The sequence below is a fragment of the Sorex fumeus genome, unplaced genomic scaffold (assembly GCF_029834395.1).
Source record: "Sorex fumeus unplaced genomic scaffold, SorFum_2.1 ptg000006l, whole genome shotgun sequence".
NCBI classification, from domain to species: Eukaryota; Metazoa; Chordata; class Mammalia; order Eulipotyphla; family Soricidae; genus Sorex; species Sorex fumeus.
The window spans coordinates 11123621-11151137 of record NW_026606063.1 but is presented as its reverse complement, the minus strand read 5'-3'; the positions used below and the strand labels follow the sequence as shown (position 1 = coordinate 11151137).

At 55.9% G+C, this 27517-nt stretch overlaps 1 protein-coding gene across 5 annotated transcripts in view; it reads right to left on the bottom strand.

The window, feature by feature from the left end:
• The window catches only part of OTOF (otoferlin), a 94121-nt gene that overhangs the window by 16817 nt on the left and 49787 nt on the right, over positions 1-27517 (bottom strand). For all 5 annotated transcript variants that reach the window (XM_056123160.1, XM_056123124.1, XM_056123143.1 and 2 more), the window contains 20 exons: positions 21995-22068; positions 19684-19810; positions 19203-19257; positions 11850-11981; positions 9012-9074; positions 8621-8705; positions 7841-8000; positions 7046-7232; positions 5107-5293; positions 3705-3928; positions 3231-3339; positions 2887-3073; positions 2665-2785; positions 2215-2315; positions 2034-2124; positions 1819-1935; positions 1404-1556; positions 706-889; positions 497-621; positions 231-365 (listed from right to left, as the gene is read on the bottom strand). In XM_056123160.1, coding sequence (XP_055979135.1) covers positions 231-365; positions 497-621; positions 706-889; positions 1404-1556; positions 1819-1935; positions 2034-2124; positions 2215-2315; positions 2665-2785; positions 2887-3073; positions 3231-3339; positions 3705-3928; positions 5107-5293; positions 7046-7232; positions 7841-8000; positions 8621-8705; positions 9012-9074; positions 11850-11981; positions 19203-19257; positions 19684-19810; positions 21995-22068 — 2617 coding nt within the window. The remainder of the gene's footprint in view (positions 1-230; positions 366-496; positions 622-705; positions 890-1403; positions 1557-1818; positions 1936-2033; positions 2125-2214; positions 2316-2664; positions 2786-2886; positions 3074-3230; positions 3340-3704; positions 3929-5106; positions 5294-7045; positions 7233-7840; positions 8001-8620; positions 8706-9011; positions 9075-11849; positions 11982-19202; positions 19258-19683; positions 19811-21994; positions 22069-27517) is intronic.

Here is a 27517-nt window from a genome sequence, read left to right as displayed (position 1 = left end):
GGCCACCCCCTAGTCCTACAGCCCCCACTCCAGAGCTCCCACAGTGGTGGGTGTGGGGCGAAAGCAGGAGAATAGTCTGGGGAGCAGGAGGTGGGGGTCTCCTCCTGAGACCTCACCACGGAGTCCTCAGTTTCCCCTCCCAGACTCTGGTGGAGATGAAGGAGGGCCTCCATTCAGTGGAGCCGGAGAAGTGGGGTGGGGCCCGGGCTTAACCTCGCCCCTGCTTGTACCATGCTGTCCTGGTCGTAGATCTCGATGACGATGATGGGGGGGTCGTCCCGCAGCTCATGCGCCTCCCCGTACAGCTCCAGGTTGTCGAACACCAGCATCTGGTCCCAGGTGGGGCACAGCGTCTCATTCAGCACCTGCAGGCGGGGGAGCAGACACGGGGGCACCATCAATCACTGCGGCCCCTCATGCCCCAGTGCAGGAAGGTCCCATCCCCCACACCCACCCTCCGTGCATCTCTCCGTGCTCCCACCCAGCCCGCCCTCACCTCCGTGCACTGGCTCTGGTTGATGAAGAAGACCCGGGCGAAGGGGTCGGAGAGGCCAGTGCTGTCGGCGGCAAAGAGGCTGCGAGCCTGGTACATGTGCGCACGGAGCTGGAAGGCCTGCTTCTCTGCGGGACAGGGCAGCCGACTCGGACAGAGCCCCTCCGGCAGGCCCAGTCGCCCTGCCCGACCGAGCCCCGGGCCCCACTCACTGGTGTAGACCAGGCTGATGGGCGGGAAGGAGTGCAGGCCCTGGGCGGCCTTGACCTCCTCGAAGCCGCAGGGCAGCCCACACAGGAAGTCCTGGCGCTGCTTGCTGAGGCCCAGCCACAGGTACAGCTCCAGCTTGGCCTGCACCGTCCAGCCCGCCGAGCCGAAGCCCCGCTTTCCCGGGAGCTGGGGGTGAGCGTGGGTCAGCTGCCAGGGCCCCGAGGGTGAGGAAGGGCGAGGGGCTGGTGGTGATCGGGCTCAGAGCTGCCCTTGCAGCCACTCGGCTGGGCTGGGGGTCAGAGTGGGCCATGCCGCCCCTCCCTCCTCACCAGTCCCTTCCAGTTCAGTTCAGACCCTCCCACAGGGTTGATGCGCCCGTCCTACAGGGGAGGCTGACCCTTGAAAGAAACCCAATGCAAAGCCCCGCCCACCCATCTTGCCACGCCCACGGATCGCAGCCCACCAACCAATTAGCCCTCGTCCTCTGCTTAGCCCCGCCCATTTCTACAAGTTAGCCCCGTCCCATTGGTCTACTGTTTCCCCACTCCCTGTTAGCTCCACCCCATTAGTCTGCTGTTCCGCCCACTCCCTGTTGGTCCCACCCCATTTGTCTCCTGTTGGTCCCGCCCCCGCCAGCCCCGCCCCATTCGCCTCCTGTCCACCCCGCCCCTCGCCCCGCCCCCTTTCACTCCACCGGCACCTTGAGGAACAGTGTCTTGACCTTGGCGCAGTCCTTGCCCAGTTCCTCCTCCACCGTGGAGAACAGCAGGTCCTTGGAGGGCACCCGGGCGTAGGCGATGCGCTTGTTGTTGCTCATCATCCAGATGAAGACGTCGGGGATGCTGTGCTGGGGCTGGAGGGCCGGAGAGCGGGGAGCCAAGTGAGGGACGGCCCGCCTCTGGGCTTCCAATGACCCCACCGGCTCTCGGCTCTGTCCAGAGGGCCAGCCCTGAGCCGCACACGGAGAGACCCCGGACCTCCACGCCCGCTCGTCCCTGCCGTGGGAGCGAGCCGGCACCGGGCCTAACACAGGCCGGGTGGACACGCGCTCAGCCCTGGCCCCCAAAGCGACCTCCCTCCCGGCACCGCCCCGTGCCCGCCGACAGGGGGCGCACCTCGTCGGCCAGGAAGCGCAGCTTCTGCAGGAAGTTCTGGCACAGCCGCAGCTTGTCCCGCACCGTGTGCCGCTTCACCTGCGCGCGCAGCGCCTTGGCCTGCTGTCCCATGCTCTCCTGCGGGGCCGGGGCCGGTTAACACACACACACACACACACACACACACACACACACACACACACACACACACTCACACGGGTACAGGGCATGCTCACCAGCTCCCGCAGACAGGACTTGAGGCGCTCCCGGTCCAGTCTGGTGCGGGACGAGTGTCCCTGGTCCTTGTCCGCCAAGGACAGGAAGCGGCTGCGATGGGGACGCAGGGCTTAGTGGGGGTCCTGCCTGCCTTGACCCCCTTCTCGGCCAGCCCGCGGCCCCTCCGTCGCCGCCACTCACTGGCAGCCACAGCTGAGCTCCTCGAGGACCCCGCGCAGCCGGCGCTCGGGGTAGGACTTTTCCGTCTTGATCATCTCCTGGACGTCATTGAGGCCCTCTTCCTGCGGCCCAGGTGGGACGCCCCCATGTGAACCGGGCTGAGCCCCCGGCTATGGCACCCCTCACTTAAGCCACCCATGCCTGGTTCCTAGGTTGGGTTCTCTACTGGAGATTCTAAGAGCCTGGGTCTTGGGCTCCACTGAGGCACGCAGGGGCTGGGTGGAGCTGGCTGGGGCTTGATGAGGGAGGTCAGAGACAGGATTGGGGGCTGTCTCCCCGGACAACCTCTGCCCGAGTCTGCACCCTGGGGGTGGGGTAGGCCTGCGGGGCCATCCTGCGGTCCCTCCCACCCACCCAGAGCAGGCTGTATGGCTTGGGTGTGGCAGGGAAGACCCCATCCCCAGCTCTGACCAGTTTGTCTGCGATGTGGTCCATGATGTTGGCGTTGTACAGACGCCGGCGCTGGTCCGGCCACCAGCTCCTGATGTAAATGCAGGGCTTGCGCTCCAGGTAGGGCAGGTGGAAGTAGTTCCTGGATGAGGGATGGAGGGAGAACTGGGTGTTTCTGGATACCTGGGGCGGGGGGGGGGGGGGGGGGTGAGGCGCAGGCTCCCTGCCGCCCTCCCAGCTCACCTGTCAGTGATCTGGGGTCGCATGGGTGGGGTGGAGGAGACTGAGGCCAGCTCCCCACCCTCATCCGGCTCATCATCGCTGGAGTTCTGGATCAGATCTACTTCCTCCTCAGCCCCGGGCTCCTTCCGGGAACGTGGCCGCGGCCGCTGGGGTCGGGACAGGCCATCGACCTCGTTCCCATAGTTGCCTGCGGACAGAAGAGGGTACCCGGGCCTAGAGGCCTGCCTTTCTGGCACTCCAGATCCAGGCTGGCGGTCTTGGGTTTGTGGGAGGCATCGCAGGAGGGGCTGGGATTCTGGGCCAGTGAGAGGAGGGTCCCCTGCAAGGACTTCTCTGACACTCACCGATGGTGACCTCAAAGGTGATGGGCTTCTCCCCATTTTTCCGGTCTATCATCGAGGCCTCCAGAAAGGCTCCAAATAGGAAGAATTCTTCGATCTTGCCGGTGCAGCTCTGGGGGGTGGCGGCTCGTTGGATAAGGGTGTGGGCATGGGGCTTCCTCCTGTCTCACCAGGTCCCTGATCGGGGTGCGCCCCTCACCAACTGCGGAGCTGGGCAGCCCATACCCCCAAGGACCAAAGACCTAGATCCTTTAGCGCTCTAGTCTGCTGTCCCTGCAGGAGGGGCCAGTAGCAGAGAAGGACCCATCTGGGGTCCCTGGGCATAGTTCCGGCAAGAGGACGCACGAGTTCCACTTCCTGGGAGCGAGGCCTCACCCCGGGGCAGGCATGGTAGCAGCCGACAGAGCCCCAGGGTCAGACCATTGGAGGAGGTGGGCACTGACCTGGGTGGGGGGCACCGGGGTGGGGGAGTCTCACCTCAGAGACGGGGGTGGCCTGCTCCACTTGCACCTCCGTGGAGCTGGTGAGCTCGGGGTTCGAGGTGTCCAGGATCTCCACGGCCAGGCCCAGCATGAGGCGGGCGCGGAAGGACACGCCTTCGCCCAGCCCCTCGTTCAGGTCCTGGTGCTCGTCCAGCAGCGTGTAGTTGCGGGTGGAGCCGTACATGTTCACCCAGGCGGGGCCCAGTGTGGGCAGGAAGCCTGCGGGCCCGGGGTGGGGGTGTATGTCACACGCACCCCAGCACTGCGGGCTCCCATGCCTCGCTCCATGAACGAACAGGTTTGGGTTTGGGGAGGGGGTGGGGGGTGCCTACAATTTGCCAGCGCTGGGCCCCTCCCCAGCTCCCCGTCCTCCCCATCTAACTGGTGGAGGCCCTCCCTCCTCCCGCCTTCCTTATTCCCGGCTTCGGTCGTGTGGGCCTGTGTGTCTGACGGGAAGCACATGGCTCATGATTCTGATTATTAAAAGAGCTGGTTTGGGCATTGCAAAAATGATATGAGATATATTCCACATAACGTGAACTTTACCATTTTCAAACACGTGTTTCAGTGTTTTTAATATATTTGCTCTGCTGTGTAACCCCCATATATTCTAGAACACTCCATCCCTGTCCTTGCAAGAAAGCATCCCCTGAAGACCCCTGCACCTCTCATCTGCTTATTTATTTATTTATTTGTTTGCAGGGGAGGGGGTACACCTGGCTGTCTTCAACATTAACTCCTGCCTCCATACTCAGGAATCATCCAGGAAGGGCTTGGGGACCACATGGGGTGCCAGGGATTGAACCCGGGTTGGCCGTGTGCAAGGTGCTGTACTATCACTCTGGCCCACCACTCACCTGCTTCCTGTCTCTGAATTGCTCTGCCCTGGACACTTGCTGTTCATGGAGCCCAAGCCATGTGCCTGGGGGCCTCCGGCCCAGACTTTGAGCATCTGGTACCCCTCAGCACTGTGCTCCCCAGGGGAGCAGGGCCACGCAGGGAATGGTTCCTTCCCCGACTGCAGAGAGCCGGTGGGGGTGGGGAGGCTCATTCACCCCAAGACTCAGGGCAGACTCTTGGCAGAGAGGGACCCTTGTGTAGTGTGTACATATGTGAACACACATAGAATCATCATCGATTTCACTTTACAAGTGGGAAAACCGGCCAAAGGTCACGCAGCTCTCGTCGGATTCGGGGTTTATGTTCAGCAGCCTGACTCAGGAGGGCCCAGAGTGTGAACCCCCACTATACAGACCCCCTTTACCACCCGGCCCCATGCCCTGCAGTGAAGGCTCCTGATCACTCCTTTTAGGCTGAGATGTGGCAGGTGGTAGTGGGAATGGTGGGGGGGTGTCTTACTTCCTCCTCCCCCCTCCGCCCTCCCTCCCAATGCTGACCTTTGTCCCCATCATTGGAAATCTTGCGCAGGTCAATGAAGTGGGTGCCGATGGCCACGTCGTTGACCTTATCCGAGTCGCGGATCTGGACCCTCATGCGCTTGCAGAGTGGGGGGAAGAGGTCTGTGAAGACCACCTGCTCGTTCCACAGTGGCTCATAGCTGCTCTTCTGCACGGACGTCTTGCCCTGGCGGGGGACGGGGCAGGGGTCTGTGGGTGTGTTAGACTCTGGGTGTTACGTGGGCTGCAGGGGCGGTGGGCACCTGCACCTGTGCATGTGTGTGAAGGTGCATGGGAGGTCCTGGGGCTCGTTCCTAGCACGTGTGCAGATAACCAGGGTGGTGCAAGTTGATGTGTGTGCTCTGTGTGTGTGTGTGTATGTGTGTATACCTATGCACATGGAAGGTATATAGATATGTGTGCAAAGTGTGGTCTCAGCATGGTGGTGGCTGGTCCTGGAGGTCTTCGGCTGCCGGAGCCCTGGTCAGGGCGGGGAGGAAAGCTCAACCCGCTCCCCTCCAAGGGGCTCCGGGAAGGAACACCCAGGCGCGGGGGCAGAAGACTGCACTGTTCTCGTCCGGAATCTGGATTTTATAGTCTCTGAGTCTTGGCCGCTGATGGGATTACACTGGCCCCCACAGGGGGCCAGGTGGTGGGTGTGACCCCCGCCTACTGGAATTTGGAGGATCTGGGTGGAAGATGCTCGACTCCAATTCGAGTAGGCTTGGAGGTCTCGGCCCCGGAACCCGCGTGGCTTTGTCCCTCTGCCAGTACCTTCATGTGTGCGGAGAGTGGTCTCAGAACAGTGCAGTCTTCTGCCCCCGCGCCTGGGTGTTCCTTCCCGGAGCCCCTTGGAGGGGAGCGGGTTGAGCTTTCCTCCCTGCCCCGACCAGGGCTCCGGCAGCCGAAGACCTCCAGGACCAGCCACCACCATGCTGAGACCACTCTCCGAACACATGAAGGTACTGGCAGAGGGACAAAGCCACGCAGGTTCCGGGGCCGAGACCTCCAAGCCTACTCGAATTGGAGTCGAGCATCTTCCACCCAGATCCTTCAAATTCCAGTAGGCGGGGGTCACACCCACCACCTGGCCCCCTGGCGCCGTGTAATCCCATCAGCGGCCAAGACTCAGAGACTATAAAATCCAGATTCCGGAACCGCGCGGCCGCAAATGCGGCCGCATGACATCTTATCAAAACTTTTTTTTTTATGACATCTTATTGTCTCATTACTACTTTGGACAAACTTGCAGGCTACCGAATGTAGCCTGCCCACAGGGCAGAGTCTGGCAAACTCCCCGTGGCATACCAAATATGCCAGATACCAGTAACAATGATGGGTCTCATTCTCCTAAATAGCCTTGAATATAATCTCAGGGCTAGGATGAAAGAGACGTTACTGGGGACTGCTCGAGGCAATCGACGAATAACAGGATGATGAAATGAAATGAAATGAAAAATGCAAAGTGTATTGCATACATGTGGAAAAGTTTCTGTGTGCTGTCTGTACCTGTAAATGTTGTGCCTATATACTGGTCCTTGTGCTGCCTGTATATGGGTCTATGTTCTATGTGCATAAGTATGCACATCTGTGTGTGCGTGCGTGTGTGCATGTGTGTGTGTGTGCACACACATGTGCACGTGAATTTCTCTCCTCCCCTCTGCTCCCCAGGATTTTAGACTTTCCTCCCGTCACACTTCACACCCAGCTCCTGAGCCTAGGGCCAACAGACCGGAAGGCCTGTCCAGGCTCCCACACACCATCCCTGGCCCTCTCGGTCAGCGCTGCTCCCATGTCCCCCTCTCTCCACGACTGCAGGGCAGGTACCAGGACCCTCCTCGTCTGTTTACCCACAGACCTTCATGGCCATGCCCTGTACCTCTGGTACCCGTCGCCCCCAAACCCCACCAGCCTCCTGTGTCAGGCTGCACCCCCAAACCTTCTGGCCAGCAAAGAAGACTTGCACGTAGGGGTCAACCAGGTCCCTGTTCTCGCCGATGAAGGCCTTCTTCACATTGGCCATGAGGCTGGTGTTCATGCGGGGCAGGCCCTCCGCCCGGTAAATTTTCACGTAGAACCGGGCCCACTGGCGCTCGGGGGGCACCCCCTCGGGGAGGAGCAGGTTCCTGTGGGCACATTCAGCAGGGACTGTGCCAGCCAGAACCCCCCAGGACACCATGTCCAGGGCAGTTGAGATCCCTGGGGCCTGGTCTCTGATGGGGTGGGACCCACGGAAACTCCCTGCCAGCTCTGGGCTTTAAGAAGGGACAATTCCCGCCACAGGACAGAGATAAGGCATGAAGGGGCTGTGTTCTGTGCAGTCCACGGGTTTTCTGAGTGGCAGGATAGGGTCCATCTTGGTGGTTTCTGATATGTCCCTGACACAGGGCCCCCTTGACCTCCCTGAGCACTGGGTGCTGTGACACTCATCCCCGTGTGTCCCCAGACAAGGTCACTGTCCTCAGCAGTTCCCACCACTGTCTGGAAGGGCTGGAAGCTGGATCTTGGTCCTTGGAGACTGACTTAGACTCCCACGCCTGGTGCCCACTCATCTCCAGCACCTCCCAGAACTTGTGGATCAAAGGACATCCTTTCGACTGTTCCCCAGGACCCCCTGCCTGCCCATGCTTTCTCTCCCAGAGTGGGGGTCGGCAACGGGGGTGCTGGTTGATGGAGGTGGGTGCTCTGGGCTTCCCAGGACCAGCGGCGGGGAGGAGGGAACGGGGAGGCTCACCCTTCAATGTCATCCTCGTCCGTCTCATTGGCCTTGTGGGGTGTCTTGATGTTGTCCCCCTTGCCCACCACGGCCACGTCGCACTTCACATAACCCTTGAGCCCGGCTGAGATGTCGTCGGGGTCCGAGAGGATGGCCCACTTGTGGTGGAACTGGTGCTCTGCAGGGCGAGGGGTACTCAGAGCCCACCACAGAGCCCCGCCACCTCAGCTGAGCTGGAGCCCAGGCATCAGGACCCCACATGGATGTCCCCAGGGCTCAAGACCCCACACCCAGGGGTGTGCTGAGACTCAGAGGTCAAGGCCACCTCCCTGGTTCCTGCCTGCAGCCCCTGGATATCTCCATAGCCCCTGTCTCCCAACAGCCTTCCTGACCTCCGCAGCCCCCCGTCCCCTCGCAGTCCTCTCCCCTGCAGCCCAATCAGTGTCCCATGGCAAGAATTGTCCCATCCTGAAGGCTGAAAGTAGGTGGGGAGGTTCACTATGCCCCACCCTGGTTGGTCCTGGGTATCCCCGGAACTGCTGGTCAGCCTTTACTCAATGACGGGGTACTCTGGGGGGCTATCGCTACACTGAGGGCAGACACCGCCTGACCCCCAACCCCTGCCATACCTCCTGTCCTGAGAGGCTCAGGGGTCCAGCACAGCGGGCACCCCGTCACACGGAACATCCCACTGCTGCATGCAGACATGGCCTAACCAATCTGAGCCAGGGTGGGCAGGAAGGGGGCACCAAGCCCCCGAGCCATGGCCTCCGTGCTGAGGGCCATGTGGCCACTCACCAGGCTGGGAGTACACAGTCCCCACGTCCATCTTGAAGGAGCCCACCAGGGTGCCACTGCGCAGCAGGTTCTTGGAGTGAATCACCTTGAGGCCAGAACCCCCAGTCAGCAGGACAGGGTGCGGGTGCCCAGTGGCACCAGCTCGGGCTCCCTGCACACCTGAGCTTCGAGGTGAAGCATGGGGGTGGGTGTTTGGTGGGTTAGGGGTGGTTGCCACCAAGTACAGGTGGGCGGGTTGTACATTGTGCGGGGTTGCCTGTTCCAGGGTGGGGGGGGGGGGCAGTCCATCCTGCGCTCTTGGCCTGGCTTTGCCTCCAGGTGTGGTGGCTTTGTGGTGGTTGGCCGGTCAGAGGGGATGCCCTTCCCCAGTCTGGGGGCTGCTCCCACTCACCGAGATCTTGATGATCTTGTCGAACATGACATCGGGAGACACGTGGAAGTCGAAGACAAAGTACTGGAGGGAAAAGGACCCAGACTGACGTCACCCCTGGAGTGGCTGACAGCCTCACGGGGTCTGTGTGCACCCTACTCATCTCCCCTGCACCCCGGGTCCCGGGGCAGTTGGAGCAGCGTCCTTGGTCTCATTGCGCTCAACCACAGAGCCCCTGACACGCCCCCAAATGCCAAACAAAGGCAAAGAATGCCAGTGAATGAGCATTGGGCTATGGAAAACTGTAGCCCAGGAACTGACCTCTGGCCGGACCCCCACACACAGAAGAACTGACCTCTGCGCCCCCAACTTGGCTGCAGCCTGGGAATGGGGTGGGGGCTGTTCTGCTTTGGTGACCTCGGCCACCAGAGGACAGCAGCAGAGAGGCTGTGGGCAGAAATGACCGCAGAGATGGAGGCATGATTGGCTGCAGAAAAGGGACAGGTCATGCAGCCAGATGATGAGTGGGAGGAGAGAGGTGCATGCTGGGAAGTCTGCAGGATTGAGGACAAGTGGATGAAAAGATGGAAATAAAATAATTAGAGGAGAGCTATTTAGATAGAATGTATAGGTGGGTAGATGGATGGGTATGAGAAAACACTGATAGATCGTTAGATGATAGAGTGAGATGGCAGGATAGATGAGTGAATGGTGGATGGGTGCATGCATGGATGGATGGGTGATGGATGGATGCATGGATGGATGGATGGATCAATGATGGATGAATTAATGGATGGATGGTGGGGTAAATGGAGGGGTGATTGGGTAAATGATAGAGTGATGGCCATTGCAAGGTTCATGGATGAATGACTGATGATGAGGGATACATGGTTGGGTGGATGGAAGGGGCATGGATGGATGGATAAGTGAGAGATTAATAGACCAATGGATACATCTAGATAGTCTAGACTTCGGTTCATTATCCTTGGATAGACATGGTTTCTCATGGTTGAACTTAGAAAAAATATGCTAGAGCAGAAAACCTTACAGAGGTTTTAAAGAGGCAGAAGATAAGCAAAGATAGAATTGGTGGTGTGGAGTGGAAGGTATAATGCCAGATCCTTTGGATAAAGAACGAGAAAGTTCCAAGGCAAAAAGGAGTGATGATTTCAGGCAAGAGAGAGGTGCCCGAGGCTGGGGCCAGATGTGCCCACAGTGACATCCTGCTCTGAGCATGTCAGGTCATTCTGGAAGGACAATGATCTTGAATCCCCTATCAAGTCCAGAACCAGTAGGAGGGCTCTCTGGGCTCTGTCAGCCCCAGGACAGCAAGCCTGCTAGGCTAGAACCAGAGTTGCCTGTGGCCATAATCCTTGTTTCCCTCAGACCTTCTATCAATTCCAATCAGACATCTACCAAATCAAGTGCAATACTTACCCAAAGAGGTTCCCGCTGACTCCAAGAATAGCCTAAAACTATAAACTTCTGCTCCTGGGGGTAGGTTTCAGGAATGAGGAACAAGACAAAGGAAGAGAAAAAAAGTCCTAGCTATCCTGGGGTTGGGAGAATCAAAGAAAGTTTAGAATGGCGGTACTCAGTGGGGACAATTTGAACACCTAAGGGACATCAAAACCCTGATGGCAATGTAGGGAAACCTCTTGTGTCCTCCAGTTGAGTGGGCAGAGCTCTGTGAAGCCAGTGGGCAGTGCCAAGACACTGCTCAGCACCACACCAGGTACCCGATAGTCTTTGGCCAGAGAGAGAGCTGACCGGGCACAGTCACCGAGTATTCCTGCTTTAGATGACTCTGACACGGAGCAAATACCTCTCGGGACTGTGGAAATGAGCAGAAACAGGAACAGGAACACATCTAAGGTAGGTGCAAGGAGAGATGGAGAGACGTGCCTTCAAGGAGATCAGAAATGGGCTCTCGGGGGCCGGAGCAATAGCACAGCAGGTAGGGCGTTTGCCTTGTACATGGCTGACCCGAGTTCGATCCCCGGCATCCCATATGGTCCCCTGAGCACTGTCAGAAGTAATTCCTGAGTGCATGAGCCAGGAGTAACCCTTGAGCATTGCTGGGTGTGACCCAAAAAGGAAAAAAAAAAAAGAAAGAAAAGAAATGGGCTCTGGAACTGGGAGGTGGCCTCGAAGGACATGAACTGTGACCTCTGGATCCTCTGTGGCCCAGCATCTGCAGGGGGTGCAGCAGACATCTGTGACTGTCTATGTCTCGGCTTGGCTAGGATACCTTCAGCAAAGGGGTCCCATGGCTGCACATCGACACTAGGCTCTGAGCCAGGGCCTCCTGTCAAACAGGCAGACACATGAGGACACCTGCAATTTGGGACATCGGTGCACTGAGAGGCAACGTGCTGACCTCTGGCCCTGGGTGCAAGGGAAATGGCTGTGGGGAGGGTATTTGTACCCAGCCCGTTGAGTGAGTAGAAAGTCGCCGAGCCAGAGCAAGGAGTACAGCTCAGTTTCCTTGGGAAGGAGAAAGCCATGAGTGAAACAAGAGTGTGTGGGCCTGGGGGAGGGGAGCCCGGAGGCTGCATTAGGGGCTTTACTGCATCTAGGATCCACAAACCATGGGCACCCATCTCTAAACCACCAGGGACAGCCCACCCTTTGCTAGAGGATGTCAACGATCAGAGGGACTGAGATACACATACTGAGACATCGGACACACATGCTGAGACACGGGACACATGTGCTGAGTCACAGGATACACATGCCTTGTCATGGGATACACACGGTGAGTCATGAGACACACACGTTGTCATGGGACACACACATGGAGACACAGGTGTCTCAGGACACCCTCGGGGAGACCCCACCAAGCCCCACTGCCCTCACCTCATTGTAGTAGGGGCAGTTGGTGGACTCCTTCATGGACGTGTACTTCTTGTCCTCGCCCACCTCCACGCATACCACAGGGTCCATGTTCAAGCCCACCAGCTGCCGGGCTTCGATCACGGTGATACTGACCTGCAGGCCGGTGGGATGAGTTTGGGGGTTGTTCCCGGGGGCTCCCCGGACTTAGCTCCCATCTGAGTGCAGCCCCTATACAGGGACGCTTTCCCTTGAAGCCCCGGGGTGCTGAGGAATGGGGATGAGGGATCCTGGGCAGGGTGACCTCAAAGCCAGCACGCACTGCAGTTCACGAGTGGGGTGTTGAGTGTTAAAAAACCTTGATCATCTAGAATATTCCACACATGGGAAAGGAGCCTGGGAGGCCCAGCAATGGGTATTGTTTCTTTTCCTTTTTGGTTCACACCCTGCGATGCACAAGGGTTTCTCCTGGCTCTGCACTAAGGAATTACACTGGGGATGCTCAGGGGACCATAATGGGATGCTGGGAATTGAAACTGGGTCGGTCACACGCAAGGCAAACACCCTCCTTGCTGTGCTATTGCTCCAGCCCCGCAATAGGTATTTTTTTATCAATCAATTTTAATGTCATTGTGTGTGTGTGTGGGAGGGGGTGTGTTGGGCATGCCTGGTGACCAAGGGACCCTTCCAGTTTTGTGCTCAGGGTCATTCCCAGCAGACCCTTTCTTGGGACTGTGTTTGGTACCAGGGTTTAGAACCCGGGTGAGCCACATGCAAGGCCAGCACCTTCCCCTACATTCTGCTCGGCCACAGCATGGCTGTTTCTCAAGCTTCTGCTCCGTGTCTCCCTCCCTTGCCCCTCCACTGAGCCCTGTCCTCAGCTCTGCCCCCGGGAGCACTGCAGGCTGCTTCCACATCCTGAGTCCTCCCGCCTCTCCTCAACATCCCCTAATCGGCCTCTCTTTGACTAGCAGGTCCCCGAACCTGTGCATGGAGTCCGGCCCCTCACCATACCCCTGCTGCTCCCCCTGCCATGTTTGATCCTTCCCTCCCAGTGGACCCACCCGACCCACAGTCACCCCTGGGGCTCCGTGTGGACTCTAGACCTCTCCAGGGGCACCTGCTCTGGCATCGCGCCCCTAGACTGGGGAGCCCCTGACAGTTGGTCACACAGTCTACAAGTATTTGCAGATATACGCAAATACACACAGATGTCTCCACCTCTTAGGCATCGGTACGGAAATCTCACAACATAGACAAATATTTCAATCAATGTATATATGTCTCTTTATAAATGGCTCACTTCATATTAATAAATATGTGATGCTTTGGGCCATGCCCTGTGGTGCTCAGGGCCCTGTGCTCAGGGCTCACGCCCTGGGGGAATTATATGGGGTGCTGGGAACAGAACCCGTAGGCCACATGCAAGGCAAGTCTACCTACTGTACTATTTTTCCAGTCCTCCTGTGTAATACTTATGATTTCCTGTGTAATATTTATGAGTTTTTTGGTAGACTACTTGAACTCTGTGTGTGTAGTGCCCAGGACTGAATCTAGGGTCTTATATGTGTAAAACAAGTGCTGTGCCACTGAGCTACATCTCTGGTCCCTTAAATTTACATTTTTCAGGGGTTTGTTTTGGGGCCACATTCAGCAGTGCTCAGGAAACCCCCCTCTTTGGTGCATAGTGGTACTCAAACGGTTCCAGGATGGGACCCTAGTCTCCTGCACGCGAAGAGTAGGATTCAGTCACTGAGTGATATTTCTGGCTCTTGATGGAACTTGCCCATCCTATACTAATATTAGCATTTCACTCGGATTTTCGTTCTCTTAACAAAAGTACGTGGGCTGCTCCTTATGCTTCTTGATCCAAGATGTGATATTCTAATTGCCGTGCCTTGCTGCCACTTCTAAATATGATTTGCTCAAGAGAATCATTTTCCTTTTTTCATAAAGAAGAATAACCACTATGATTTCTTCCACTGCACCCATCGAAGGCTCATAAATATTCTGAAGGAGGAGAAACATCTACACATTAAAATGAAGGAAACTAAGAAAAATGGAAACTTCGAAACTAACAAAAGCATTGCCAGGAAAGCATCTGCAATGGGAAAGGAAACATTTCCCTAATTGAGGCAACACTTGAACTAGGAACTGGAGAATTTCTATTTGGAATTTGAAGTATCAAAAGGAATGGAACTCAGAATGCGGAGCTGTGAGGAAGTTTAATAATCACCACTTCTTCAGGGAGCTAAAGAGAAAATAGAACTAATTAATTTGGCTCTGAAGTTTACTTTGAAGAGAGTAAACACACCAGAATATCCTTCCAGAATATTCTTTGCACAGCAGTTTCTAGAAATGCAACCTTCATAGAACCTTTTAAATCAAAATTTAAAAAATAACCCTTATGGAGCCAGGGAGATAGCTCAAAGGGCTGAGCACATGTTTTGCATGCAGGAGTTTTGGATTCCATACTGGGCACCATATGGTCCCCCAATAACCGATGGGAGTGACTCCTGAGCACAGAGACAGGAGCGGCCCTTGAGCACTGCCAGATGTAGCCCCCAAACCAAAACCCAAGACAAATTCTCCTTATGTTTTTCTACAACTGTTTTTTTTTTTTTTTGCTTTTTGGGTCACACCCGGCGATGCACAGGGGTTACTCCTGGCTCTGCACTCAAGAGTTACTCCTGGCAGTGCTCAGGGGACCATATGGGATGCTGGGAATCGAACCTGGGTCAGCTGCGTGCAAGGCAAACGCCCGACCCGTTGTGCTATCTCTCCAGCCCCTGTTTTTCTACAACTGAAATGTCCACCCTCCCACTGTTCTCCTCCCCAACCCCCACTTTTTTTTCTTTTTCTTTCTCTTTTTGGTGAAGCAAGGTAGTTTTTTCTTTTTTTTTTTTATTAAAACTTATTTAGAAAGGCGTGAGAGACAAAGAGAGGAAGTCCACACTCAAGAGGAAGCACAGGCTTCTCTGAAGTGGACGAAGCAAGCAAAGATGCTGAGACCAGCGGGCGAGCGAGAGAGGTGTTCAAGGAGGAGCACGGGCTGGAGGAGCAACCTCTTCCACAAACTGTCTGTAACTCGGGATTGGGAAGCAGATACTGGCCAGGTAATAAGGGAAGGAGAGGCCACCAGGAGATCAGCCAAAGTCACTGAGAGTTAGCGCTTCTCTCTAGAGAGGCTGCGCTCAGGACAGCCCACTGGCCCCGACAGTCCCACCTTTACCCACAACATGTCACTGACCGTGGCAGGTGGCTGTGGGGGAGGCGATGCCAGGCAGGCACACCGGGCTGCAGAGAGGGGAGAAAGGCCAGGTCAGGGAGGCCTCAGAGGGTACCCTGCTAGCTGAGAGGTGGTCTGGGGTTATGCCAGGGCAAGTCTGGGGTGAAGGGCTGCCGTGCCCGCTGCCCTCAGCGAGGAACGGACCCCTCAGCCAGAGGGCAGGGGTGCCATCTTGCAGCTGGTCCGTGGACGCCTTCTGACCTCTCACCTTGCCTTGCCCTTTGCCCAGTTCTTCCGTCCTAAGCAATGTCCTCAGGCAGTGGCTGCTTAATGTTGAAGCAGGCCCAGTTGAGGATGGACTCATGCAGCCCCAAGAGGAATGGCCGTTTAGCCATGTTATCCTCAAGTTTCATGAGGATTTATTACCCACTCACGCCAGCCCTGCCTACCCCAAGACACAACTCCTCTCTGCTCTGATCATAACCATAAATTTCTTCTAACCTACTTTCCCCGACAGCCCTACATGAACCCCTAGCTCCAACCGAGAGTAGCACTGTCCTCCCATTGTTCATCGATGTGTTCGAGTGGGCACCAGTCACATCTCACAACAAATTGTAAGACTTGTTGTTACTGTTTTTGGCATATTGAATATGTCACGGGTAGCTAAGAAGGGTTTTTTAATTTAATTTTATTTTTTTGAGGACAAAAAAACCTTGTCCTGGGGCTGGAGTGATAGCACAGCATTTGTCTTGCATGCGGCCAACCCGGGTTCGATTCCCAGCATCCCATATGGTCCCCTGAGCACTGCCAGGGGTAATTCCTGAGTGTAGAGCCAGGAGTAACCCCTGTGCATCGCCAGGTGTGACCCAAAAAGGAAAAAACAAACAAACAAACAAAAAAAACCTTGTCCTCAGGTTGCTTGCACCACCCACACAAACCCTTTTCTCAGGCCAATCTTGTCTCTCGAGCAATTGGCCTTGGAACAACAAATAATGCCTGAAGCACGCTGGGTAATGGCTTGAAATAAAAAATAAAAGTCCCCCCTCCTCCCCCCCCCCCCCCGGGAGATTAACCGTCCTTTTTCTGGGATGAGGGGTGAGTGGTCAGGTCACATCTGGCGGTGCTCAGGGCTTCCTCCTGGCTCTGTGCACCTGGACCACTCCCAGTGGGGGACCCCAGAGGGTGCTGGGGATTGAACTTGGCCAGGGGCCAGGCAAGTGCTTTACCCGGACGATGGCGTTGGCTCCTCCTCCTTCTCTTTCATTCTCCAATTGTTATCTGAGGACTTGAGTTTTCCAGGGTGGAAGATGAGGAGGCCAAGGGACCAGCTGGCCGGCTGACCAGGAGCCTGGGGAATTGGTTGACCTCTGCTTCCTAGATAAGGGACCGGATCCCAGCTGGCTTCAGGAAGCCAATTCAGGGAACAACTGTGTAAACTGATACACAGTTCTGGGAGCGCTCAGGAGGCCTGGTGCTCGCTGACCTGCTTCCGAGCCATCTGATCATCAGGGGGATACGTGGGTGGGGGGGGCCTAGGGGCGACATGACCTGCAATCCCTCCAGAACCTCCTCCCTCGTGGAGGGTTAGGGTGGGAACAGCCTATATTCTCAGGTCAGGCCAGGCCAGGGGGAGGCCAGTGAGAGTGGAGAGACCAGAAGGGGAGTGGACGGGTCACTGCTACAGTTAGGCTGGAACTCAGCATCTTGGGTGGGGGGGGGGGGCGACAATGGGAGGTAAGAACTGGGAGAGTGAGGAGGGGCAATGCCTTAATTCTTGGGCTCCACTGTACCCCTCCCCACGGTTCTCCAAAATATCTCCACCAAGTGCTGAGCGATGCACGGCCTTGCCCCCCTGTTTGGGAAACGGGTCTGGTCAGAAAACCCCCAGATGGTTGGCATTCTGAACAGAACAGGGGGCATGAGACCCCTGTAGCATCTCCAACCTTCTCCCATGAGCTACCTGATCTTCAGGATGCTTTGGGGCCCCATGATCCTTCCTGCCCTTTCTGAGTCTTTCACCCTCAATAGAGCTGGGTTCCCCGACGGGCAAGTCTCCGCTGACAGGCCATGGCTGGCTCCGAGGTATTTATTGGGAGCAAGGACAATCCACCTGTTTTCTTCAAGCTCTTGCCCAAGTCTAAGGCTTGCAGCGAGTGAGCTCAGGAATGGCTATTTCCATTAAATACAGCAACTCTTCAGTTTACTAAGTCTTGTTTGTTTGTTTTGGGGCCACACCTGGGTTGCTCGGGGCTTACTCCTGTCTCTGTGCTCAGGGATCACTCCTGCTAAGCTCGGGGGACCTTATGGAGTTCCAGAGATCAAACTCCAGGTGGTCATGTGCAAGGCAAGAGGCCTCCTGGCTATGCTACTGCTCCGGCCCTTGTTCACTGGAAGGGGGGATCTGGTCCCCTTAATAAAAGGCTCTGACCAGAAGCAGTTTGAAAGGTGGCAAGTGATAAGAGAACAGAAGCCAGCAGACAGGGCTGTTCGAAAGGCTTAGTTCAAGGGAAAGGAGTGGCTGACCACTCTGGCCACCTCTTGGGTACTGGAGCCTGGCCATACTTCCGAATCAATGTGTGAGCTCGCCCCGGTGATTTTCAGCATATCACTTTAGATTTGAGCAGTCACATCTAAGGTTGGATGGTCCCAAGAGTCACACTGACTTTCATGGGTCTGCACGTAGGGCTCCGAGCTAAGAGCACACAGAAAATCTTTAAACTTATGTGGGGTGGTGGGCCACAGAGCAATAGTACAGTGGGTAGAGTGTTTGCTTTTACACGGTCAACCCGGGTTCGATTCCCAGCATCCCATATGGTCCCCAGACCACCACCAGGAGTAATTCCTGACTGCAGAGATGGAGTAACCCCTGAGTATGGCTGGGTGTGACCCTAAAGCCAGAATAATTTAATAAACAAAATGACAGGGACAGGAGAGCTATTTTACAATTCTGGGGCGTGGGGCAGGACATACAATGGTAGTCACATGGGTCCCTCAAAGGCTCTGCCCATCCCTCAATGCTAAGATTGCCCAGCAGCCTTCCTGCCAGCAGGCTCTCAGCCCACAAGGAACAGTCTGGAACAGTGGCTCTGGCTTTGCCAGACAAGAGGTAGGAGCCTCTGGCTTACACATGAGTCTAACGGGAGTTGTGTTCATGTAACTCAGCTCTGGAAGGGAAGACTGAAGGTTGTGGGCCCGCAAAGCAGGTGTCAGTTCCCAGGTTGGGGAGCAGGGGCTGCCCTGGGGTGCAGTGACACAGAGCGTCTGTCTCAGCAGGGCCAGTCCTGCCTGCAATGGGACCACACACATGCCCCTGTGGCTACATATCTCTTGCTCTCCAAGACATTTTTGTCTCCAGGATTAGAACCACTTGAACACAAAAGTTTAAGTGCTAACATCAGAAAACATGAAGAAGCCAAGGAAGAAGAATATGCTCTCACCATCTAGAGGTAGTCAGAACCGATAATACTTCTAGCATCAAAATAACATAGAACCAGGGTTGGAGCGAGAGCATAGCGGGTAGGGCGTTTGCCTTGCATGTGGCCAACACGGGTTTGATTCCCAGCATCCTATATGGTCCCCTGAGTACCACCAGGAGTAATTCCTGAGTACATGAGCCAGAAGTAACCCCTGTGCATCACCGGGTGCGACTCAAAAAGAAAAAAAGACAAAGCAGAGAACCACGATGTGGGTGCCCGGGACAGGGCTCAAGTGACAGTCCATGCATTGTGCTGGGATCTATTCATGCCACCGCCTGGCTCCTGGAATACCACCAGGTGTAGTCCTGGTGGGCCTGAGCACTGCCAGTCCTGAGCATTGCTGAGCGCGGTCCCCATGGAAATGGAAAGCAAACTAGAACAAAACTCTCTTGCCAGGGGCTCTCCTATGGCTCTCCTTCACCTCTGTAGTCTTCCCAGATCCCTCTTACTTTCTGTGATCCCTTGGTCACAGACCTCGGCCAGCCTTTGCAGAGTTCTCAGGCTCTTTGATATCGGACACCCTGGGGATGCCTCCTGGGAACGAGCTTGCTTAAGGGGAATTGATCAGTAGTTCTCTGGGGACCCCCAGAACCCCGCCTCCAGGGTCTACAATGCACATCTGTAATGTACACAAGTGCCTGCAGGAGGCAGAGACTGCCCTGCCCCACCTACCTGGTAATCCATGGGTCGCCCGGCACTTGGCTCCATCTTAATGTCTGGCTTAGACCTGAGGAGGAGGAGGATGTTCTGTCAGGTCTGGTGTAAGGGCACTGCTTCCAGGGGAGGGGGCACCGGTTAGCCCTGGGAAATGGGCAGGACAGTCAAGGTCTTCACCCAGGACCCCAAAGAAGGGGATTGGCCTTCCCCAAGGCCCCTGCAGAGAGGTGGCAGCAAGGCCATTAGCAGAAGGCAGACACAAGGTAGAGAGTCTTGCTTGGGTGGGGGAGTCTCTGGTCTCTCCCCACCCAGACATGTTCAGCCATTGGGGGGCAGGTCCACGATGATGCATTTGAGGAAGAGGGACAGGCCCAGGGAGGGGTGGGACCCAGGTGGCCCTGTACTCTCATTGTTGTGCCAAGGCCCAGACCTGACCTGCAGGCCCTGCTTGAGAGAGTCAGGGTGGGGGGAGGGTGTGTGTGGCTGCAGGGCTTACCGCTTGTTGGAGACGTTGGTGGTGAGAGCGGTGACAGATGCCAACGACAATGAGTCTGGATCCAGGCCGTCCCCCAGCCGCATGGCCAGGCGGTCGAGCTCGTCCATCTCCAGCACCGCGGGTTCATCTGGGGGTGGAAGAAAGGCTGGCGAGGTGGGCTGGACGGTGGGAGGGTGACCATGAGCCCCCTCCATTTTGCATCTTGGTTTTTTTTTTTAAATTTTTTATTTTGCTTTTTGGGTCACACTCAGGAGATGCTCAGGGGTTAGTCCTGGCTCATGTACTCAGAAATTACTTCTGGTGGTGCTCAGGGGACCATATGAGATGCTGGGAATTGAACCTGGGTTGGCCGTGTACAAGGCAAACGCCCTACCCGCCTACCCGCTGTGCTATCACTCCAGCCCCTCATTTTGCATCTTGGGATCTAACAGTCAACTGCCAGGGTAGCCTGTGGCCCTCACACTGGCTGCTCAGTTCTGCAGACCCGCAGCGCTTTCTACTTGCACGTGGGCTGTGATGGCCACTGCTGTTAGAGCTGGTCTTGCTTGTATTTCTATTTATTTATTTTGCTTTTGGGGTCGCACCCGGCGGTTCACAGGGGTTACTCCTGGCTCTGCACTCAGAAATTACTCTTGGCAGTGCTCGGGGGACCATATGGGATGCTGGGAATCGAACCCGGGTCGGCTGCGTGCAAGGCAAACCCGCTGTGCTATTGCTCTAGCCCCAATCTTGCTTTTAAATATCGAGGAGTCAGAGCAATAGTACAGAAGGTAGGGGACTTGATTTGCACGCAGCCAACCAGGGTTCATTCCCCGGAATCCCAGATGGTCCCCTGAGCATCTTTAAGAGTGATTCCTAAGTGCACCAGGAGTCACCCCTGAGCATCATCGGGTGTATTCGGGGCCCCAAAACAAAAACTAAACAAAAATAACTGGAATTGAACGGAACCCTTTCACTTGTTCATGATTTACAAAAGCCTTTGTGGAAGAAGGTAGGAAAGAGAGAATCCAGACTTAGGTACCACATGTAACTACAGCTGCATTTATTAACTGTCTACTCTGTACTGGGCACTTTATACACAGGTCACTGGTCCACAGAGCCTCGTTCTGTCAAGATGAACATTATTCTCTTCTCATAAATGGGGGATTTGCGGCTTGGGAGGTAGCATTTAAAATAGCAATGGGGGGATGGGAGCAATAGCACAGCGGGTAGGGCGTTTGCCTTGCACGCGGCCAACCCTGGTTCGATTCCCAGCATCCCATATGGTCCCCTGAACACCGCCAGGGGTAATTCCTGAGCGCAGAGCCAGGAGTAACCCCTGTGCATTGCTGGGTGTGACCCAAAAAGCAAATAAATAATTAAATAAATAAACAAATAAAATGGCAATGGGGACTAAGGGAGAGAGTACGGCTGGTACGGCTCTTGCCTTGCATGCAGCTGACCTGGGTTTAATTCCTGGTAACAAATACAGTCCCTCAAACACTGCCAAGAGTCGTCTCCGAGCATAGAGACAGGAAAAGGTTTTGGGCATCACCAAGAGAGGTCAGCCACACCCCTCCAAAAAGATTTGATGGATGGAATCCAGAACCTGACCTTTGCATCAACCCCATGGACCGAAGGAGTGATGATTCAGAGTCGGCACCCACGGCTGGCGCTCCTTGGGCCCTGGTCACTCGTTGCACCCCTCCAGTCCAACAAAAAGGTGCACTGGCAATTGACTTGAGGCGAGAGGGAGGGCAAGATTCTGGGACCAGCGCACTGATGCCGGGAGGCAGCCACTCGTTATAGTGAGCCAGTGACGGACAGCAGAGGCTGAGAGCTGCAAACCGCTCCCTACCCATGTCAGTACCCGCCCCTCTCCCTTTTATCCTCCCGGCTTCTATCCAGCCCTCCACCGCAGTGGACAGTAGCCACAGCGCACTCCAGCCTCCAGGCCTGCCTGCCTCTCGCCCCAGGACCTTCCCTGCAGCCTCTGAGAGCTCAGGGGGAAAAGGCAGGGCAGGGAGTCCTGGCACTGAGACTAGACAAAGGGTTCTAGTTTCAGTCATCTGGAACCCAGATGACTTATTTGTGATTTCCTCCTTCGTGACAAACCTCCAACATCCTGTGCAAGAAAGGAGCAAAGAAGGCAGGAAGCGCAGCTCAGCTCCAGACCAGCAGGGATACTAAAGGGGTGTCTCAAAGCCAGCTCCTGCCGCAGCCAAAGGCAAGGTCAGGCCCACCCACGTGGCTCAGCTGACCAGTGGCCAGAGAGCCTGTTAGGGTGCTGCCCGCGAGGGGCAGGGCTTGGTGGGACCCCACCACCACTTACCTGGTCTCTGGGGCTCCTCTTTGTGGGTCCGGGTCTTGCCCAGCTTCATGGCGGAGAACACGCTCCTCCCGGCTCTGTGTGGGATCACCAGGACCAGGCAGAGGGTGATGGAGGCCCGGAGGAAGACAAAAGAGAGAGAAACAAAAAGGAGGAGACACGTGAGAGCAAAGGGTCTCGGCACCCCAGCCCCTCACTTGCAGTTCCCCAGGCCACAGGCGGGCCAGATCTCCCACCCAAGCAGCCTAGCGGGAGGCCTGGGGCGAGGAAGGCCCACCATGTATACCTGCCTCACGCCTTCACAACATCCAGGAGTAGGTTCACAGGTGGGGCCTCGAGATTACAGGTGGGGCCCCAAGATCGCAGCAGAGGGCCCCGAGATCACAGTGGGGCCCCGGGAGCACAGGTGGGGTCCCATAATCACTGGTGTGGTCCCAATGTCACAAGTGGGGCCCCACAATCACTGTTGTGGTCCCAAGGTCACAAGTGGGGTCTCACCATCACAGGTGGGGTCCCGCAATCACAGGGTCTGTCTTCGTCTGGAGGGAACACTTGCCTGGAACCCCTTTAGCTCCCAGTTGATCTCAGCCCCTCACTCCCTGGGTGTCTCCAAACTCAGCCTCCCTGCCCCGAACTCCACCTTAGCTAGGAGGACAGAAAGCTAGACAACAAGGCAGTGTCTGAGCAGAAGGACAGGGAGAGGGCTTGGGACCAGGAGGGAGGGCAGGAGGGGGTGTGTGTTCTAGGGATGTGGGGAGAAGAGCCGCTCCTGCCAAAGTCCACTCCCCACCTGTCTGCGTTCCTGTGGATTCTTGTTCCCCCATCCTGCAGAAAACCCCCAACCCCCCGATCCCCAGAACACCTGGCAGACCCCAAGGCTCCTACCTCTTCCTGCTGTGGCCTTGCAGTCAGGGGAGCCGAGGGAAAGGGTGAGGGGACCTTACTGTCCCTTCATGGACAGAGATGTGCTTGCCGGTGCCAGGATGGACCAAGAGGAGGATGGGCAGGGGGTAGCGCAGTGTCCCGTTACCCATCAATACTGCAGGAGCTGACACCCGACTCCCTGCACGCCCACGCCCCTCCCTGGGTGTGGCCCTGCCATCCTGCTTCCCAGTGGGACCAGGTGTGCGCCCCCTCCCTGGGCTCACAAAAGTGGAGCCCCCCCCCACTTTTGGGTTGTGTTTCTTTCTTTTGCCTTGTCAGGGTTTCCAGAAGCCAGAGAGAGATTGGGGGGCATTTCTGTCTCTGTAGGGGTGGTCCAGAACCTAGAACCCTTGGGGGTGTGGCTTCAGAGAGCCGTTCTAAGGACCCTTCAGTCCAAGGCTTCTCATGGATACTCATGGCCCCTGAAAATCACTGTTTTTTTTTTTTTTTAAGGCCACAGCATGCTTGAAAGTAACAATCGAGACTTCAAAGCCTTACTGGTCCAGGGGCCGAGGGACAGTGCACGTGGGTAAGGTGCTGGTCTTGAACATGGCTTGGCCCAGTGCAGCATTCCCTGAGCACAGCCAGGAGTGATCCCTGAGCACAGCTGGGTGTGGCCTTAACCCCCCAAACAAACCAGCCTACAAACACCTGCCTCACCCCCCCCTCCCCCACACACATACACTTATCCAGCGTTCTCTACCACAAAGTGAAGCAATTCCAAGGGAACCATCTTCCCCAAGACCCTGCAGTTTCCAACGTTCCAAGCAGGATTGGGAAGACCACAACATGAGGATGAGCCCTTCATGCGGAATGTAGACTCCGCAGTGTGCAAGCGTTGGGCACTGGAGCTGTCAGCTGCCTCAGTTTCTCTGGGCTCAGCAGTCAGCTGGGGTGTAGGCCACACAGGGCCCCGTTGGCCAGCACTGCCCCCTGCAGTTCCTGGTCCCGGACACAGACTCATTTTCCCCTTTCTGCTTCCTTTCCCACTTCACTCAGCAACGGGCAGAGGCTATTATTGAAGTCAATGTTGACTTCATCAGAAATTGTGGAAGACACTTGTACTATATATACACTTAGATTTCAAAAGTTTCTTCTTCTTTTCTCTCTTTCTAGCTCTATTATTATTATTATTATTATTATTATTATTATTATTATTGGACTGGAGCGATAGCACAGCAAGTAGTGTATTTGCCTTGCATGCGGCTGACCCAGGTTCGATTCCTCCGTCCCTCTCGGAGAGCCCAGCAAGCTACCAAGAGTATCCCACCTGCACGGCAGAGCCTGGCAAGCTCCCTGTGGCATATTCAATATGCCAAAAACAGTAACAACAAGTCTCACAATGGAGACGTTACTGGTGCCCACTCGAGCAAATTGATGAAGAACCGAAAGGCAGTGCTACAGTGCATTATAATTATTATTATTGTTATTTTGCTACCGCCTACGGAGCCACACCTGGAGGGGAGGATGCGTGGACATTCAGTACCAGGAATATAACTCAGAGGGACCCACACAGGCTCTACCGCTCAAGCCCCATCCTGGCCTTGAGTATTATTACTCTTTTTAATTCTGCATTTGGTCTCTAGCCAATAACTGTAATTACTAGAATTGAAGCAATGAGAAGCCAAAAAGCTAGTGAACTTGGAGAAAGACCCCTGGGTGACTGTGACTCCTTAAGGACAGCAGGAAAGAACGAGAAGCTGGAGTCCAGGGTCACAGGCCCTGTGGAGGATGTTTAGGTCACGCTGGGCTTCCTGATGTGGCTGCATCCCCATCAGCAGCTGCTGGCCTGTTTGTGACCCATGTGCTTACTCTCCCCTCACACTGGCAGGTTTTTAAGCCTTTTCACTCTGGGGAACTCTATCCACTCACGGTCCAGAGATTTCTTTTTATATATATTCTTTTTTTGGGGGGGAGGGAGGGTTGGTGTCACACCTGGTGGTGCTCAGTGGTTACTTCTGGCTCTGCACTTAGGAGTTACTCCAGGCACTGCTCAGGGGACTATACGGGTGCTGGGGATTGAACCTGGGTCAGCCGCGTGCAAAGCAAATGCCCTACCTGCTGTACTATTGCTCTGGCCCTGTCACTGTCACTGTCACTGTCACTGTCCTCCCGTTGTTCATCGATTTGCTCGAGCGGGCCCAGTAACGTCTCCATTTTTTGAGACTTGTTGTTACTGTGTTTGGCATATTGAATACGTCACGGGTAGCTTGCCAGGCTCTGCCATGTGGGCGAGATACTCTCGGTAGCTTGCCGGGCTCTCCAAGAGGGGCGGTGGAATCAAACCCAGCTCGGCCGGGCTGGCTGCGCGCAAGGCAAATGGCTTACCGCTGTGCTATCGCTCCAGTCCTGAATCCAGTGATTTCTGGATTCCTGGCAGTCGGTTGATGCATTTAGGGGATACTGGGGAGATGTGGGTTCACAGTGACTCAGCTCTGTTCACCAAACTGGGGGATTCAGGCAGCAGGTCAAGGTGGGTGTTGGCGGCTGTGACTTAAAAGTTGTGTCAGAAAAATTCTGGGGGATAACCACCTAGCTGGCCTTTGTCCATCTCTAACAGGATTATCAGGCCCTCACAGGCCCCAGGGCTCAGGAGATCAGAACTCCTGTCTGAAGGAAGCAGCAATTGTGGGTCTTTTCTACGCTGTTTCGGGCACCTCATTTTAAAAACTCTCGTCCCTTTCCCACGAAGGGCTGATTTGCCTTATTTTCTGTGCCCGCAATACCCGGGATTTCATGACAGTGGTTTTGCAAGTGGTCTTGCCAAGTGGGTTGCACTTCTGGTATTTTGAAAATCTTCCCAGAGCTGGGCTGAAAGGTGGAGCCTGTGCCTTCGATATCCAGGAAGAAGTGGAGAGCCTGGTGTGCTTTGCCTGGGTTTCCGGGGGAAGGAGGGAGGCTGGCTCTTTTCAAGGCTCCAGCACCTACACCCCCGTCCCAACCCCGGGTCCCAGACTGCTCTCACTTGCTCGCATGGGCTCAGGTCAATTCTTTATTTCCCTACACTGCAGCTTACACTCTGATTTTGCCTACGAACCAGTTCTGTCCCACAGGAACATTTTGAGCGTTTGCCACATTTCCCAGTTTCAGGCTAAAGAGTTTCAATCTGTCTAATGTCTTAGAAACCCCCCTTTCAGGGCTGGAGCAATAGCAAAGCGGGTAGGGAGTTTGCCTTGCACGAGGCCGACCGGGGTTCGATTCCCAGCATCCCATATGGTTCCCTGAGAACCGCCAAGGGTAATTCCTGAGCACAGAGCCAGGAGTAACCCCTGTGCATTGCCGGGTATGACCCAAAAAGCAAAAAAAAAAAGAAATTCCCCTTTCGGGGCCGGAGCAATAGCACAGCGGGTAGAGCGTCTGCCTTGCATGTGGCTGACCTGAGTTCGATCCCTGGCATCCCATATAGTCAGTCCCCTGAGCACCACCAGGAGTAATTTTTGAGTTGCAGAGCCAGGAGTAACCCCTGAGCATCACCGGGTGTGACCGCCCACACCCCCGCCAAAAAAAAAATACCAAAAAAAAACCCCTTTCCTGTCTCTTCCACCTCCCTGGGGCTGCGTCTTTGAGGAAGATCGATGCCAGCTAGCTTGATCTCCGATACTACCTGGAGGTGGCGAGGGATTAGGGTGGATGTGTGCCAACCTTTACTCTGCACCTGCTCTGTGCCCACCCGTGCCCACCCGCTCTTAGTCCTGTTGTGACCACTTGGAGGGATCCAGCCTTGCGAGAGAGAGAGCCTTAGAGCCTTGCTGGTGTCAGATTGGGAAGATGGGGGTACCAGGACAGATGGACGGACGGGGGCGGGTGGGCAGTGCGTGTCTCACATGTCCCACATGAGGGCCTTTAACACTGAAGTGCAACACGCCTTTCAGACCCCATCCCCCTGGCCCTGGGGTCTGCTCTCCCAGCCCCAGAGTCCCCCAGATTCCTTGCCTGCCCTGCCCCAGGCTCCCCCTTTGCTCAACCTGGCATACCTCCTCCTGCCAGCGAGGCAGTGCCCAGGCTTCTTCTCCACGGCCCCTTTGGGACAGGCTGGGCTGGAGTTGGAATCATGCTGGTGGGAGCATGCACGGGGCTGGGCCCCCCCGGGATCTTAGGGGGATCAGACAGTGCGGGCCCGAGGGGCCAAAGGTGACGCCCGAGCCCAGATCCTGGCACCCACAATCCTCCACCCCAACTCTACCCTCCACAGAGTAACCACGTTTTGATTTCTTGGGACCTTCACTGTCACTGTCCTCCCATTGTTCATCGATTTGCTCTAGCAGGCCCAGTAACGTCTCCACTGTGACAACTGTTACTGCGTTTGGCATATTGAATACGTCACGGGGAGCTTGCTAGGCTTTGCCGTGTGGGCGAGATACTCTCGGTCGCTTGCCGGGCTCTCCGAGACGGGTGGAGGAATCGAACTCGGGTCGGCCATTTGGCTGCGTCAAGCTCTGTGCTATCGCTCCAGCCCTCTTGGGACCTTAGTTCTGAGCAAAGCCCCTGACATCACAGTGGCTGTCTCCTACTAGGGAACCCAGGCCTGGCTGCTCAGCCCTCCGGGGCCTCTCTGGGGGTCCATGTGGAGACTCTTTGGAGGGGCACATGCTGGGCTTGCCC